A 17,223-nucleotide genomic window follows, 5' to 3' on the forward strand; every position below is an offset into this window, starting at 1 on the left:
GGCCTTGGTGCCAGTGGCCATTCTCTCATTTCCTCAGCTTGGCTATCCTTATTCCTTCCCCCTGGAATTCCAGCTCTGGAGGTCCCCTGCCCATCATGGCCCTGGGGCATCCCCCTGCCCCTGGACCCAAGCCCTGAGCCCCTGAGTGGGCATCTTCTCTACTCTTTCAACACCGTGCTGACCCACCACCAAACATCCAGCCCAGACCACAGCCTTGACGGCTTGTTTCTCTTTTTTCACTTTTCCCATTGTTTGAAACTCACAGGCTATGACTAAAATAATTTCTTTCATAGAAAGAAAAGGAAAAAAAAAAACACAACACGTCTATTCGTCTAACTCCAGTGGACAGTGGATATAGCAGCATCAGATATGACATTAAAACCAAAAACGCAGAATTTGAGGCAGAGGATGGCGGTGTGCCCTCTTTTGGGCTCTTCGGGAGCCCCGCCTGGCCGCGTCTCCTCCCCGCACCCTGTGGGTGGGAGCCGGTTCACAGTGGCAGAGGCTGAGGGGCGCTGGCCATGGGGCAACCAGGGATATGGGCCGGGTGAGTTCAACGGCCTCCCATTTATTCCCGGGCCAGGCGGATGAGTCAGGAGGGGCCGGGCCATTGGCTCCAGGAAAGTGGACCTTTTCTCCAGTCCCGCCATGAGGGGCCAGGACGGTGGCCGGCCCATCTCAGGCCTGTGGGACCTTCGCGAGCAGCACAGTCGGGGGGTTGATGCCCCCCAAACCTCCTGAACAGCCCCCAAATGAGATCAGCAGCTCTGGGCAGCCTGGGGGGCTGGACCCCTCTTCCTACCTTTCCCTTATAAGGGGCTGTGGACAGGCGGAGGAAAGGGAGGGACGGGACGAGAGGCTTCTATCTCTCCTGTAGCTGGATGGAGTGCAGGTGGGGAGACCCGAGGGCAGGGAGGAGGGGCTGGGCAGCTGCAAAGAAGGGGGCGCAGCTGAGCAGCGCAGAGATGGGCGGAGCAGGCCGGTTCCCTGGGAGGAGGACCTGACGGTGTGGGAGCCCGGGCAGGGCGGGCCTCTTTGGGAGGGCCTCGGTCACTTGCCTCTGCGAAGTCCCTGTCCTCTCCCGGTACTAAGCTTGGTCTTGGGGTTGGGGGCTGGGAGGCGCTTCAGGCTTTCCCCAGTAGGGCCCCTGGTCAGGTGGGTGGTCAAACCACAGGCTGAGGAAGGGGTAGCACAGGCGTCGGCGCGCCTGGAGCATTCCCAAGCCAGGCGCTTGGAGAGGGGCCCTCGGATCCCAGGGGCACGGTTTGGGGACCCGACTCGCTTCATGGAACCTTCCCAGCTCGACACAGGGGTGGACGGAACCTTACAGGGGGTTGGGGATGAGAGGGTTGGTGGGCTGAATTCCCTGCTCTGGAGCCGGGATTCCTGCAGAAGCCACGCCTTAATCAGGAGGGCGGTTCCCGGGGAAGAGTCCCACCCGCGGAGAGAAGCCCCGCCCCATTGGAGCCTGGCCCCAGAGGAGCCCTACCCACAGGAAGGAGCCTATGCAGGCCACGCCCACCCAGAGCCACAGCCCCCGTGGAAGGGGCCTCGCCCTGGTCAGGAGAAGCTCTGCCCCATCCAGGAAGAAGCCCCATCCACCATGAAACCCCACTCCTAAGGAGGAGCTCCGCCCTCAGGGAGGAGCCTACCCCAGAGCCCTGCCCCATCCTAGAGCCCCGCCTCCTTCAGGAGGAGCCCCACCTGCAGGTAGAAGCCTACCTAGTGCCCCGCCCACCCATAGCCACGCCCTCACTGGGAGGGGCCTCGCCCCCGCAGGGGAAGCCCTGTCCCACCCAGGAGAAGCCCCGCCCACCCTGTAGCCCCGCCTCTGTCCAGGGGAGCCCCGTCCCCAGGGAGAAGCCTACGCAGAGCCCCTCCCCATCCTGGAGCTCCGCCTCATTCAGGAGGAGCCCAGCCGCCAGAGAGGAGACACTGGCTCCAGGGAGGAGCCCTGCCTTCAGGTAGGAGTTCTGCCCCCAGGTAGGAGCCCCACGCCCAGGGAGGAGTCCCGCCCCCAGGGAGGAGTACTGCCCGGTTTAGGTGGGAGTCCTGCTCCACCCAGGGAAAAGCCCACCCCCAGGCAGGACCCGCCCCGTCCAGGGGGAGCCGCGGCAGGTGCCTACTTGCAGGTGTGCACGTCGTAGACGCGCGTGCACTCCTGACAGCTGACGTAGCAGCACCAGTGGAACACGCAGCGGCACTTCTCCCGGCGCCGCTCCGCTCGCGCGTTGTGGCCGCGGCCGCAGCACAGCAGGTCGCAGCCGTCGATGCCGTGCGAGCTGACGTTGCAGGTGCGGTCGCGCGTGCCGAAGGAGCCCGTCTCGGGGTTGGGCTCGCAGAAGTTGGGCGAGGCCTCGTAGTAGACCAGGTCGCGCTCCGTGGGCACCTTGAAGTAGGTGTAGCGCGGCCGCAGGGTCTCCACCCAGCCGCGGGACTCCCGGTGCTTCTCCACCACCATCTCCGAGGCGCTGTCGTACTTGTCCTTGAGGAAGTCACCGATGGCGCGGAAGTCGGGTTGCGACCACCAGCATGTCTTCACCTCGCAGCTGCCCGACAGCCCGTGGCACTTGCACTTGAGGTGCATGTGGCTGGCGATGGCCTGCGGGGCACGCGCAGGAGCCAGCGTCAGGGCGGCCCCCTGGTGCGTCTCCCCGAGGAAACAGCATTACATGTCGCCCGCAGCCCACCTGCTCCATAAAGCCCCCGGGCAGAGAGGGCAGACTCCCAGACAGGGCCCCAGGGCCACCCCCTTCCTATGGTGCAGATACTGGTGCCTGCTCCTTTGCCAGACCCAAGCCTTCCCAGGTCAGGGCTTGGGGGGCTCCCTCTCCCCGTCTCCTAGCTGAGTACTTCTACACTGTCTAGGGTGGAGTGAATGAAGGACAGAGCTGCAGCGTGGGATGCCATACACGAAGAGCCACAGCAGTCAGAGTGCAGGGATGCAGGGGGATAGGCGTTCCTTTTGACCCTGAGGACCCAGGCACGCTGCCCAGAGGTGTATACGGCTGGGTGGAAAGGCAGGAGTCCTGAGCATGAGTAATGAGAGTGGCCCAGGAAGCTGGTCACTGTATGGGGACTGCAGAGGAAGAGGAAGGCAATGTTGGGACATAAGGCTGTTGGGGGATGGGGCAGGACCTGGCTGAGGAGCGAACGGTTTCCCCTATGGGCAGTGGAGAATTCGGCTTCTTTTCCCTTCTTTCTTTGGGGAAGGGGTCGGGGTGAGCGTGAAGGGGCATGTGAACATCAGAACAGTCTAGGTGGCACTGCACTGTGGCAGCCACTGGCCAGACAGGAGCCCGTGAGGCATGACAGTGCAAATTCAGAAATGCTATAAGTGCCAACTGCATGCTGGATTCCCAAGACTTAGTGTAAGAAAAGGATGAGAAACAGCTCATTCATAATTTTAATACTGACTACATTATTGAAATGATAGCATGTTGGCTATCCTGAGTTAAATCAAATTTAGTATTAAAATTTGTTTCTGGCCGGGCATGGTGGCTCATGCCTGTAATCCCAGCACTTTGGGAGGCCAAGGCGGGTGGCTTACTTGAGGCAAAGCCCCGTGTCTATTAAAAATGCAAAAATTAGCCAGGCCTGGTGGCGGGAACCTGTGATCCCAGCTACTTGGGAGACAGAGGCAGAATTGCTTGAGTCAGGAGCGGGAGGTAGCAGTGAGCGGAGATTGCACCACTGCACTCCAGCCTGGGCTACAGGGCGAGAGTCCGTCTCAAACCAAACCAAACCAAACCAAACCCCAAACCAAAAACACTTGTTTTACCTGTTTACTCTTTAAATGTGGCTACTAGAAAATTTATAATGATCTTTGTGTCATTTGTGGGACAAATTATAATAATCTATGAGCCATTTGTGGCTCCCATTCTATTTCTATTGGACAGTTCTAATCTAAGGCTTCAACTGGGCTCTGGGTCCCAATGCTGCCTCCTCCTCGTCCCCTTCTGGCTCTTTCTTGAACTCCTCCCTCTGATATTGACTGTTTCCTATGGGCATCTGTTGAGTAACATATCCCCCGCCCTGCCCAGTCTAGTTTATCTAATATCCATTTTATTTCCTCTTTTGTTTTAGTTTTACATTGGATCAAAGTTGTATAGGTGCATACATTAAAGAGTCCAACAGTTTCCAAGACCTGTTTAGATAAACAGGAATTCTGGTCCTACATGCAGCCCCTTGCAATGCCTACAACTCTAATAACACACTTGTCTTGACACCTCTTGATTTTTCAGCATTAGGCATTATTTATTGGCCTCTTGCCATGGTGGGTGGCAGTTAGTTTTCTCTCCTTACTCCACCACACTGATGCACACTTCCCAACCACCAACCCCTCCTGCCCTAAAAACTAGCTTAATTTCACATCAATATTCACTGCTTGTGGTATTGGGACTACTTTAAGTGTCATTTATTACGATTACTTTTCTTTTCCTAAATGACTTTTTGTAGTTGGTGTTATCAATGTACCTGTAACTGATTCAGTCTCAAATTCTCCCTTACTTATCTAAATATTCTCTTCAAGATGTCCAAACACATCAGCTATTCTATCAATCTCATTTTCTTGCAGTTATTTTTTTTTCCCAGAAAAGGCCTTATACATTTTTTGAAATGTCCATGTCTAAAAACAATCTTTTCTACTAGCCCATTTAATTGATAGTTTTGCTGGGAAGTGAATTCATTAAAATCATTTTTACATCTTAGAGTTACTCTGTTTTCTTCTAGCTTTCATTATTGCTCCCGAAAAGTCTGCTACTATTTTGATTCCTGATCCCGAAGCCCAAACATTCTCCTTGGCAGCTTGGAGGGCTGTTCTATGTGGTAGGCTCTGAACTTCACAACAGCGTGTCTTGAAGTAGATCTTTTTCTTCTGTGGTTCTCGTCACTTAGTGGGCCTGTTTGGTCTGAAACCTGTGCTCCACAGTTCTGAGGAAGCTTCCTGCCTTGTTTCTTTGCTGACTGCCTCGTCTTTTTGTTTGTCATTGTCTTTCTTGGACAGATCCTCCAAATCTTCTCCTTGCTCTTATTTTTAATCTCTTTGTCTTTTTTTTTTCTGTCTTGTGGGAGGGTGTCTCAACTATCTTTCAATTTGAGGATTTTGCTTCTGTTATCATATTTTTAATTTCTAAGAGCTCTTTTGTAACCTGAATGTTTAAAATTACCATCCTGTTCCAATTTCATGGATATAGTGTTTTATCTTTTGGGGATATTAATGATCATCCTTTGAAGTTTCATCTCTCTTTACAATGTCTCTTTCCCATAAATTTTGTTTGAGTTTGTTTGTTTTGGACTTTGCCATTATTGTTGTTAGAGTCCTTCCTCAGAGGTCTGATGATCCTTGGCTGTCTGCTCGTATTTAAAAATGGGACACTAAAAATCTTATTGGAAGTTCCTGTACATGGGAGAGACTTGTCAACTTTGGTCCTCTCTATAGAGTGATCTAGGTGCATTGCTTTATTGGGACCTTCCACAAGTCACTATCTTGAAGTCTCCTCTTTTGAGTTGGTCAGAGTCCCCAGAGCAGAATCTTCCATCCTCTTGCCTGGAGGATAACTAGGGTTCACAGCTTAGCATTAGGAAATCAGGAGGAGAGAGAAAGGCATGAACTTCCATATGTAGAGAGAAAATTTTCACTTTGGAAGCTTCACTCTGAGATGTGCTTGGCGTCCCTCAGATCAGAGACCTTTGCTTTGCAGAAAACAAACCTCCAGTCTTCAGCCACAGGGAAAGGAGAGGCTGCTGCCTGGCTACAAAGAGTTGGGTAGTGGAGTGAGTGGGCTGTAAAGTACTCTGAAAATCATCTTTCAACCAATCTTTGTGTTTTCAGCCCCAATATTTATCTCAACTTCTCAAGATATCAGACACTAGGAATTCCTAGACTGGTTCCCAAATTTCTTCTCTACTGGCTTAAGACTCAGTTTTCTTGAGTCTGCTTGAGTATTCATGTATCTGCTTTTAGCTTCCAAAGTTTTGTTACCATTGCTTCCTCTTTATTTTCTGTATTCTCATGAGCATCCATCTCTATCTATTCATCCATCTATCTATCTAATCTATTTATCCATCCATCCATCCTATTTATCTATATTAGCATCTATATCTATGTATAATCTCTAGGCACTGTTTATATCCATTTATATCTATCATCTATATCTACTATTACCTGTCTCTACTTATATCTATTTATATTTTATTTATATTTATCTCTACATATCTATTTATTTTAAAATTAATTTATTGTTATTTTAGTGGGTTCCAGGAGAGTGCAGATGGAAGGGTTCAGCTTCTCATCTTTAACTGGAAGTCCTTATTTTTTCTTCAGTTCTGCAATTTCTATGTAATTCTTTTCCAAATCTATCTATCTATCTATCTATCTATCTATCTATCTATATATATATATTTTTTTTTTTTTTTTTTTTTGGGATGGAGTTTCGCTTTTGTTGCCTGGGCTGGAGTGTAATGGTGTGTTCTCGGCTCACCGCAACCTCCGCCTCCCGGATTCAAGTGATTCTCCTGGCTCAGCCTCCCAAGTAGCTGGGATTACAGGCATGCACTACCATGCCCAGCTAATTTTGTATTTTTAGTAGAGATGGGGATTCTCCATGTTGGTCAGGCTGGTCTCGAACTCCTGACCTCAGGTGATCCACCAGCCTCGGCCTCCCAAAGTGCTGGGATCACGGGTGTGAGCCACTGTGCCCGGCCTATTATATTATTTTTATAGTTTCTGGTTTCCTGCTGCAATGTTCACACTTGTGTTTTAGCTTTGTGAACCTAAGTAAGCATTTTTCTCCTCAAAGTCTATGTCTAATAATTCCAGTATCTGAATTCCCTGTGTACTTGTTTCTGTTTTTTCTTTTTTCTGATTAAACTCATCGTGTCATCAGATCATGTGATAGACTATCTTTGATTGTGTGCTGGACATTGTGTATTCTTTTTTTTTTTTTTTTGAGATGGAGTCTCTCTGTCACCCAGGCTGAAGTGCAGTGGTGCGATCTCGGCTCACTGCAAGCTCCACCTCCTGGGTTCACGCTGTTCTCCTGCCTCAGCCTCCCGAGTAGCTGGGACTACAGGCACCCGCCACCAACACCTGGCTAATTTTTTTTTTTGATATTTTTTAGTAGAGACGGGGTTTCACCATGTTAGCCAGGATGGTCTCGATCTCCTGACCTCATGATCCACCCATCTCGGCCTCCCAAAGTGCTGGGATTACAGGTATGAGCCACCATGCCCAGCCAATATTGTGTTTTCTAAAAAATTATTATAGAAACATTTATAGGCTTAGAGGAGGGATATCATCCTTCTCCAAAGTGGATTTTGTCTGCTTTTTCCAGGTGTGTGGGCGTACCAGTAATTTGGGATTACCTTAATCCAAGTTCAGGTTTTGAGAGATTTCTAGTCTGCCCATGTGCACAGGACAAGACTACTTCTGGCTTGACTTTGCTCTTCAGGGTCACAGCCTACACTGAGGAAGGATTTACCAGAGATCGCACCCTTGGTGGGCCCCTTAGCTCTGTGAGTCTGCTGGAAATGCAGTGCAACCTCTGTAGTCTCTTCCAGGTCAGCAAATGGCCCCTAGACAAAAGCTACCCCAGGTACCAGGCTTGGGATCTTCTCTTGGATCAGGGGCTGCTAATTCCTCACTAGATGGCCAGTTATTTGACACTTAAAAATCATTTTATGGAAGTATAATAGACATACAAAAAAGTATATGTGTTATAAGTGCAAAATATACAAAATTTTACAAATTACCTGCCCCAGAACACCAGTGTCTCACACACCCCCTTCCTCCTCTCTCTATTTCCAGGACATAGATTCTCACAGCATTTTCTTGATGACTCATAACATTGAGCACCTTTTGTATAGGTATTGGAATTTCTATATTTTCTTTCATAACATGGCTTTTAATTTTTTGGCCAATTTTCCCATTGGTTCGTCTATCTTTTTCTTCTTAGTCTGCAGAGTTCTTTTCCTACTGTAGCTTCTCTACATTTGCTGCATATGTGAGTGTGGATGTATGTATGTGAATGTGTCCTCTATGGGTTGCCTTTTCAGTCCCATACTGGTGTCTTTTTATGGATGAATGTTCTTACTTTGAATATAGTCTATGTTATTCCACTTCTCTTTCAATGTGAGTGCTTTTTTGGACTGTTTAAGACACCTTTACCTACTCTAAGGTCACAAAGATATTCTATATTTTCTTGTAAAAGTTTTATTGTTTTATCTTTCCCACTGGGATTTGTAATTGATTTTTATGGATGGTGTGAGGTAACAAGCCAGGGTTATTTTTTTTCCATGTTGCTATCTGTCTTAGTCAATGCTGTATTGCTACAACATAACACCTGAGACTGAGTAATTCATAAATGTATTGTTTCATGGTTTAGGAGGCTGGGAAATCTAAGATCAAGGTGCTGACAGGTTAGGGCTTGGTTTATCTGCTTCCAAGAGGGCACCCTGAATGAATGTCATGTCCTCTAGAAGGGAGGAAAATCATGTCCTCATATGGCAGGAAGGTAATAGAGAGAGAGAGAGAGAGAGAGAGACCCTCTTCTGCAAGCCCTTTTACAGCAGCATTGGTCTCTTCATGAGGGCAAGGCCCTCATGACCTAAACACCTCTCGTCAGGTCCCACCTCTCCAGACTGTTGCACTGGGGATCAAGCTTACAACATACAAATTTTGGGAGACACATTCAGACCACAGCACCACCCAGTTGACTGAGCACCATTTATTGAAAAGCCCATTTCTCCCATGGCACTGCACTGCCTCATTTATCATGAATTGGGTAATTATGGGGACTCCACACTTTTAACAGGGTGCTTTTTATAGTTCATCCTGCATCTGAAGTTGTCTTCTGCAGGAAGATTAGTCTGAGTTATCTAGTTCCTCACTGTTAAAAGGTGAATATCCCCTGTTCACTCTTCACCACTCTGTGGTCCCCTGATTCTACAGCCAAGGTCAGCTGCCATCTTCATGTTGCTAAATCCCGTGGACGCCACTTGGTCCTTACACCTGTCACTGCCCATCAGCCATCTTTCCTCCCTTGGTCATCCACTGGTCTTCTGACCATGTCCTTTCTAGCAAGCTGCTGTGGTCTGAATGTTTGTGTTCCTCAAAAATTCATGGGTTAAAATCTTTACCCTCGGCTGGGCATGGTGGCTCACATCTGTAATCACAGCACTTTGGGAGGCCAAGGTGGGTGGATCACTTGAGGCCGAAAGCTTGAGACCAGCCTGGCCAACATGGTGAAACCCTATCTCCACTAAAAATACAAAAATTAGCCGGGTGTGGTGGCATGCGCCTATAGTCCTAGCTACTCAGAAGGCTGAGGCAGGAGAATCGCTTGAACCCGGGATGTGGAGGCTGCAGTGAGCTGAGATGGTGCCACTGTACTCCAGCAAGACTCTGTGTCCCCATCCCCCCAAAAAGAAATCTTTACCCTCAAGGTGACAGCATTAAGAGGTAGGGCCTCTAGAAGGTGATCAAGTCAAGTCATGAGGGTGGAGCATCGTGAATGGGATTTGTGCCTGATATGGTTTGTATCTGTGTCCCCTCCAAATTTCATGTTGAAGTGTAATCCCCAGTGTTGGGCGTGGGACCTGGTAGGAGGTGTTTGGGTTATGCAGGCAGATCTCTCATGAATGGCTTGGTGCTGTCCTCATGATAGTGAGTTCACACAAGATCTGTGCATGGCGACCTCTTCCCCACTCTGTCTTACTTGCTCCTGCTCTGGCCCATGTGACGTGCCTGCTACCACTCCACTTCTGCCATGTGTAAAATCTCCCTGAGGCCTCCCAAGAAGCTGAGCAGATACCATTACCAAGCTTGTGCAGCCTGCAGATCCGTGAGCCAATTAAACCTCTCTTCTTCATAAATTACCCAGTCTCGGGTAGCAATGCAAGAATGGACTAAAACAGTGCCCTTATAAAAGTAACCCCAGAGAGATCCACACCCTTGGTGAGGACACAGAAGGCATCATCCATGAGGAGAAGGCCCTCACCGGACAAGGAATCTGCTAGTACCATGACCTTGGACTTCCCAGTCTCCAGAACTGTGAGTACTAAACTCCATTGTTTGTAAATTATCCAGTCTAAGATACTTTGTTGTAGCAGCCAGACAGAATAAGACACAGGCTCACGAAGCTTTATACGGCTTGGTCTGGGTTGGCCTCTCCACATCAAGATGCTCTTTGTTCCATTACACTGTGTACTCTGCCCAGACCAAGTCGCTTGTTGTCTTTCACCTCCAGGCTGCCTGGGAGGCTCTCCCAGCTTCCTTCCCCCTAAATTACTGCCAGCTGTCCTTGACATCGGGTCACCTTGTGTGCCTGCATTTCCTCATTGCAGAATTCCTCCCCATCTCTGTGGCTGCCTGGCTGTCTCCCTCCCTGGGCTCTGCAGGGGCTCCTATTGACCAGGCCTTTGCTTTATCCCTCCTTCTTGGCTACCCCAGTCCACAGGTGGGCTCACCATCCCCAGGAGCGCACTGGATGCTGTGGTGCAGCTGGATGGTGTTAAGCTTCACACACCCCAGGCAGGGGTCGAGAAGACCCTCAGCCTGGCCACCATCCTGCCTCACCGGGCCATATGCCCCAAGGAACCAGGGCACACACCCTGCTGAGGAGGCTCCTTTTTCCCAAGCACCCTTGCGGGCGGCGAACCTACCTGGCGCCCAGCCTCGTTGTTGTGGCGGTTCATGGCTGAGCGGGCATCTGGCCGGTTCTCCCGGGCGTCGGCGAACTCCCGAGACACCATCCCACCAAACTCGATGTCCTCGCTACAGCCACCCCACTTCCAGCCCTTGCCTGGTGAGCCCTGGTGGCGGCTGCTGCAGCCACAGATGGCGGCTGTGCCTTCTGCACATGAGCGTGTCACCGCAAAGGCCACACCGGCTGAGGCAATGGCGTGGACAAAGGCTGACTCCCTGGTAGCTGTAGAGAGAGGAGAGATGCAGGGTTAACAGGGCTCAGCTCAAAGGACTGCCTTGGGCAGGGCAGGGGTCTTAGCCCATTTGCATTGTTATAAAGGAACTCGTGAGGTTGGGTGGTGTATAAGGCAAAGAGGCTTACTTGGTTCACGGATCTACAGGCTACACAGAAGCATGGCTCCAGCAACTACCTCTGGCAAGGGCCTCAGGCTGTTTCCACTTGTGGCAGAAGGGAAAGGGAGGGTAAAGGGGAACCAGTGTGTGCAAGAAATTACATGGTGACAGAAGCCAGAGAGAGGGGAGGTTGGTACCAGGCTCTTTTTAACAATCAACTTTGGCTAGGTACAGTGGCTCATGCCTGTAATCCCAGCACTTTGAGAGGGCACAGTAGGAGGACTGCTTGAGACCAGGACAGCCTTTTTAACATAGCAAGACCCCATCTCTACAAAAACTAAAAATATTAACTGGGTGTGGCCCCAGCTACTTAGGAGGCTGAGGCGGGAGGATCACTTGGGCCCAGGAAGTCGAGGCTGCAGTAAGCCAGGATAGCACCACTGCACTCAAGCCCTGTCTCAGAAAACAAATAGCTGGCAAGGTGGCTTACACCTGTAATCCCAGCCCTTTGGGAGGTGGAGGTGGGAGGATTGCTTGAGCCCAGGAGTTTGAGACCAGCCTTGGCAATGTAGCAAGACCCCATCTCTACAAAAAAATTTAAAAATTAGCAAGGTGCAGTGGTGTGCGCCTGTAGTCCCAGCTATTCAGGAAGTGGAGGTGGAAGGATTGCTAGAGCCCAGGAGTTTGAGGCTGCAGTGAGCTATGATCACACTCCAGCCTGGGTGATAGAGCAAGACCTTGTCTTTAAAAAAAAGGCACAGGGAAGGCCAGTATGCACCTGGAAAGATGGTCGACATCACCCATCCTGGGGATGTGCAAATCAAAAAACCCAATGAGGGGCCGCCTCACACCTACGGGGACGGCTGCAATCAAAGAGTCAAAGAGTCAAAGAGTAGCAAGTGTTGGCAAGGATGTGGAGAAATCAGACCCTGACCCTTGTTCACAGCTGGATGGCGGGGAAAGGTGCAGTCCCCTTGGGAGGCACTTTGGCATTGTCTTCAAGGGTAAACGTACACCAGCCATTAGGTTTGCCCCAGAGGAAACCCGTGTCTGTGCGAAGACTTGTAAGCAAATGTTCACACAAGCCACACACTGGAAGTACCCCAATGTCCATCAACAGGGATGGTTAAAAAACAGTGGCAAGTCCATAACGGCATTTAATTTAGGAATAACAAGAAAAATAGCACAAAGGATCTCAAAATAATCATACAACTGAATGAAGGCAGGTAAAACCAGACAAGAGCCACTTCCTTCTGCTGCCCAGACAGCCTGGGGCGCAGACCCCAGAGTGTGGCTCCACCCCGCACACCGCCCACCTCTGCTGTGCCTCTTGCCATTTCCTTCCTCCACCCCAAGCACTGGCACTTGCATGGCTCAGAGGTATGGCCGCCTCTTCTGGAATCTTCTCAACACCAGTGACCTCCAGCGCCCACCTCCCCAGGGCCAGCCCCAGTGCCCCAAATGCCCCTGCCTCCAGCTTGGAAGGCTGCAGGGTGTCTGCTGCTGCTAACTTTGGAGCTGCCTGGGTCCTTGTACACAGCTTCCTTCTTCCCCAAATGGGGAAATAGAGGCTGAGTTGGGGAAGTGGCATTGCTTGTGCAGAAGGGTGGTAGGGGAGGGCTGGAATTTAGGAGAAAGCTCTGGAGGCTAGGATCAGAGGGATGGGAATGAGGGGTGGTGTGGGCTTTGCAGAGGCCAGGCCCCCAGCCAGGCTTCCCCAGACAGGTTGAAAGAAAGAGCTGTGTCTTGGGGGTGGGTGTATGCAGACACTTCTGCAAGGGCACGAGGAGAGGGGGTGGGCCTGGCCAGGCCCTGCTTCCATTGATAAAAGGCACTCAGGGCTGGGGGCCTATAATCCCAGCTGCTCAGGAGGCTGAGGCAGGAAGATCACTTAAGTTCAGTAGTTCGAGGCTGCAGTGAGGTATGATTATACCACTGCACTCCAGCCTGGGCAACAGCGTGAGAACCTGTCTCAAAAAAAAAACAAAATAAAAAAAGACAGGCACTCACTTTGGACCAACCCTCCGACACAGGTGAGGAACAGAGTGCCTGCTGTTTGCCAAGCATTGCAGTCTGAGCTAGGGAACCAACAGGGAGCCAACCAGGAAAGAGCCCAACCTGCTGCTGGGCAGGGATCTTACAGACCTAGCAAGAAGACACCTGGGCTTTGGAGCCCCTGAGCCTTGGCTTGGCCTCTGGGGGCTGGGTGTGCCCTGGGGCAGGTTCCTCCATGTCTCTGCTTTTGTTGTGGGAGGGTCCTGAGCCCCCACCTTTCCTTGGCTCTGACCTTCTCTCTCCCCTGGAGGCTCTGGGAGAGCAGGAGGGAGAGGAGAGCTCCGATGGGCCCTCTCTATGGGGATAGAAGGAGGCCTGAGGTTCTCCTGGAGCCAGGGTCCTCCCATGGGACAAGGCGGGGATACAGGGCTATGTCCCATTGTGTCCCCTGCTCCTCCTTGGCAGAGGCCCGCAACGGACCCCTTCGGGTCACAACAGAGTCATCGTAGGGGGCTGTGACCTCCTCTGCCACCTGGACATCCAGGGAGCTTTCATCCTCACGTGGATGGGGCTGATGTAGTCTGGATGTTTAACCCTGCCCAGATCTCATGTTGAACTGTGATCTCCAGGGCTGGGGTGGGGCCTGGTAGAGGTGACTGGGTCACGGGGGGTGGGTCCCATGGCTTAGTGCTGTCCTCGAGATTACGAGTGAGTTCTTGCAAGATCTGGTTGTTTAAAAGTGTGTGGCACCTCCTCCCCCACTCTCTCTCCCGCTCCTGCTCTCACCATGTGACATGCCTGCTCCCCCTTTGCCTTCCGCCATGATTGGAAGCTTCCTAGCCTCCCTAGAAGCAGAAGCAAGAGCCACACTTCCTGTGCAGCCTGCAGACCCATGAGCCAATTAAACATCTCTTCTTATAAATTACCAGCCTCAAGTGTTTCTTTATAGCGATGCAAGAATGGCCTAACTCAGGGACACAGGCATGTGGTTGCAGGCTGCCTAGGAGAGGACCGAGAGAGCAACACCTGGGGCTTGTGATGCCCTTGAGCCCAGGCCGGCAGGGACAGAAAGGCGTGAGTTAGTGTGCACACACTCAGACACTCCCACACGGCCCAACACACATCCACACACAGCCAGCACAGAAGAACACACGTTTGCTCCCATGACAAGAACATACAAAGTGGAAGGTATTTGAGGCTATGGCTTTGCACTGGCGTCCCCCTGGCTGCTGACAAAGCCCCCTGAGCCCCTTAGGCCTGCTTTCATTGACTTTTCTGTGGATAGGCCAACAGCCCCCTGATGGCGGGTCCCAGCAACCCCGTCCCTTCCCTAGGGCCCTGTCCAAGTCAGGCCTGGACACCCACTGCATCCAGCCACAAGTCCAGAAGAAAACTCTCCATTTCTTCTGTATCCACTTCCCACCACCAGCTCAGAAAGGGCTCTGCTTGCTGGCCGGAGACTGTCCAGTCCTGAAACAGCCCCAGCTGCCCAGGCTGCTCTGGCCTTCCCAGGTGGCCCTGGGGCCTCTCAGCCAATTTGCCCCTCCTGGTTCTTATCTGTGGGTCCATCTTCCACCTTGCCATGAAGAGGCCCCTAGGAGGCCCCAGCCTCCAGCTTCCTCCTTCCACCACATGCATGCACAGCCACATGCACACATGCCTGCAGACACAAACACATGCATACCACACACGCATGCACACCCCACCTGATGCACATGCACACACAGATGCAAACACACACATATAGGCATGCACACCACACACATGCACACATCACACACATGCACACACATGCACACCCCGCCACACACAAGCACACATGTACACCCAACTACATACATGAACACATATACACATGCATGCAAGCAGAGCATACACATGCACTCACATACATGCACATCCCACACACACATGCACACCATGAAGGCATACCACACATACCATACACATGCACACACATGCATGCACACACCCCACATATACACACCCCACCCCACAGACATGCACACACACAAATACACACACCACACAACACATACACATACATGAATACCATACACATACGTGCACACACCCCCCACATGCACACCCCATGCACATGCACACACACACATGCACACACATATACATATGCATGCATGCACACCATGCACATCACACACATGCACACCTCCCATGGATGCACATATGCATTCACAACCCACCACACACAAACCATGCATGCACACAGATGCACACACATACACACCCCCCCACACGTGCACCACACACATGCATACACATGCACACCTCTCCCTCGCAACGGACTATCTGCAGGCTGAGGTCTTCGCCCAATGCCAATCTGGCCATGCCAGGCCCCCTCTGGATCTATCTCCTCTCCTGACCTCAATGCCGCTCCCTGGCCTCAGGCCACACTCAGCCCCTTGTCCTCCCCTCGGGCTCTTTCCAGTTCCTTCCTTGGCTCAGGCTGGACCTGCTATGCCCCTGCCTGCTCTGAGGGGAGCGGCCAGGGATCGGGTGTCCTCTACACCTGGCTGCCCCTCCCCAACCAGGAAGATTTGCCCACTGACTCCCTCCTTCGCCCCGGCTGCCTAGAGGCAGGGACTGTTTGGCTCACCTTTTATTTCCAATCTGGAGCACAAGGCCCAGCCCATAGATATTTCCTGGGGCCAGAGTGAAGGACAGGAGCCCTGGGCTGAGTCAGGGAACCAGGAGGGTCTGAGCCTACCCAGAGCAGGCCCACCCTTGCCCCTCTAAGACACCCAGGCTCATCATGTAACCTCCGCTGTTTCCTTTCCCAGGGAGCAGCTAGGCAGCCACCTCCTCCACACCTCCCCAAGAAACTTAAAGCCCCCCACCCCCGACCCCATGTTACTTCCCTAACACAACTGATCAGTTCACAGACAGGCCTGGAGGGGCCTTTGCTGAACCCACTGTCCCTGAGTGAATATACGTGTGGCTGGATGCAGAGCACTTCCTCTCTAAGCCTCCAGGCCTGAGTGCCTGTTCTTGTCGTTAAAGAACTCAGGTTGTCCCCTCCCTAGTCAGCACCCCCTCCTCTGTCATCTGCCCTGTTTCCCTTCTAGGGCAGCTTGAGAGGCAGGGTTGAGGAGTGTCCTGGGTGCTCCTGGAGCTCATGCATGGCGCACAGCTCCACCTGCCCTCTCGGCCAGACCCTCTCACTCCCAAATGGCCTGGGCATCACACACTCTGAATACCCTACCCCAGCTGAGCCTGCCTTCCCACCTCACGGCCTGGCTACTACAAGAGTCTGTCTCCAAGGCCAGCCCCTCCCTCTTGCTCCTGAGCTTCTGGTAAGAGGAGAACCAGAGCCTGAGGCTAGGGCTCTCTGTGCCTCACTCATGCCCTGCCCATAACAAGGGCCTCGAGATCGCTGCTTATCAAAACTCAGGCAAACAGCCCCAATAGCCAGACACACTCAAGGGCAAGGGCGGGTGGTGCTCAGGGCTTCCACTTGGACAGAAAAGAGCTCATTCTTGCTCAGTTTGGTCACCAGCTGGCTGAACCTTGATTTTCTCTCCCATCACAAGTGGAGGTGGAGCTCCCTGCCATGCTGAGAAAACCCTGGAGCAGGCCTTCAATTCACTCGTGAAGACTGAAGACAAGAAGTCTCTGCAGAGAGGCTCGGATCCCGGGACAGACACCCCCATCCGAGGCCGAAGTAGAAGCTGCAAGCTGCAAGACCACAGGCCAGAAAAGCATGAGACCCTATGTTCTGGCAGAGAGCCTGCATTAAAGTTGAAGCCACAAAGTCTCTAAGCAGTTCCACAACTGCTCACAGCGTTTATCAGGCACAATGGGAAAAGCCTTAACTGTGCACTGGAGAAGCCTGGCAGATGCCACCTTATGCTGGGGACTGAGTTAACCTTGCCTGAAATGGGACACACAATACCTTGTGGCTCCAAGGATGATGCATGAAGGCCACATACAGCCTTTGAGATATTCTCGCCCAAAATGCACAGCCTGCATCTAATCGTCGGGAGACATCAGACCAACCCAAATTGATGGCTGTTCTGCAAAATGCCTAATTGTGCTTCTCAGAGGTCTCAGGGGCATGAGGGACAGGGAAGAGCAGAGGAGCCAGAGGCATGGCATCACCAAAAGTAACAAGGGACCCAGGAGGGGGTTCTGGGACAGAAAAGGGATCTTGATAGAAAAACGAAGGAAAG

The 17,223-nt window shown here is 51.8% G+C and overlaps 1 protein-coding gene across 2 annotated transcripts in view; it reads right to left on the minus strand.

Moving 5' to 3' along the window:
- Positions 1–327: 327 nt before the first annotated feature.
- The window catches only part of WNT3A (Wnt family member 3A), a 54,393-nt gene continuing 37,497 nt past the window's right edge, over positions 328–17,223 (minus strand). The window contains exons 3-5 of one of the 2 annotated variants that reach the window (XM_003275115.2): positions 10,663–10,928; positions 2,127–2,602; positions 1,123–1,386 (exon numbers count right to left, since the gene is read on the minus strand). In XM_003275115.2, the coding sequence (XP_003275163.1) occupies positions 1,284–1,386; positions 2,127–2,602; positions 10,663–10,928 (845 nt within the window). In that variant the 3' untranslated portion in view covers positions 1,123–1,283. Of the gene's footprint in view, positions 2,603–10,662; positions 10,929–17,223 lie in introns of both variants that reach the window. The other variant, XM_003275114.2, reaches the window with a different exon arrangement.

The sequence above is a fragment of the Nomascus leucogenys genome, chromosome 5 (genome assembly GCF_006542625.1).
Source record: "Nomascus leucogenys isolate Asia chromosome 5, Asia_NLE_v1, whole genome shotgun sequence".
In the NCBI taxonomy this organism is placed as follows: Eukaryota; Metazoa; Chordata; class Mammalia; order Primates; family Hylobatidae; genus Nomascus; species Nomascus leucogenys.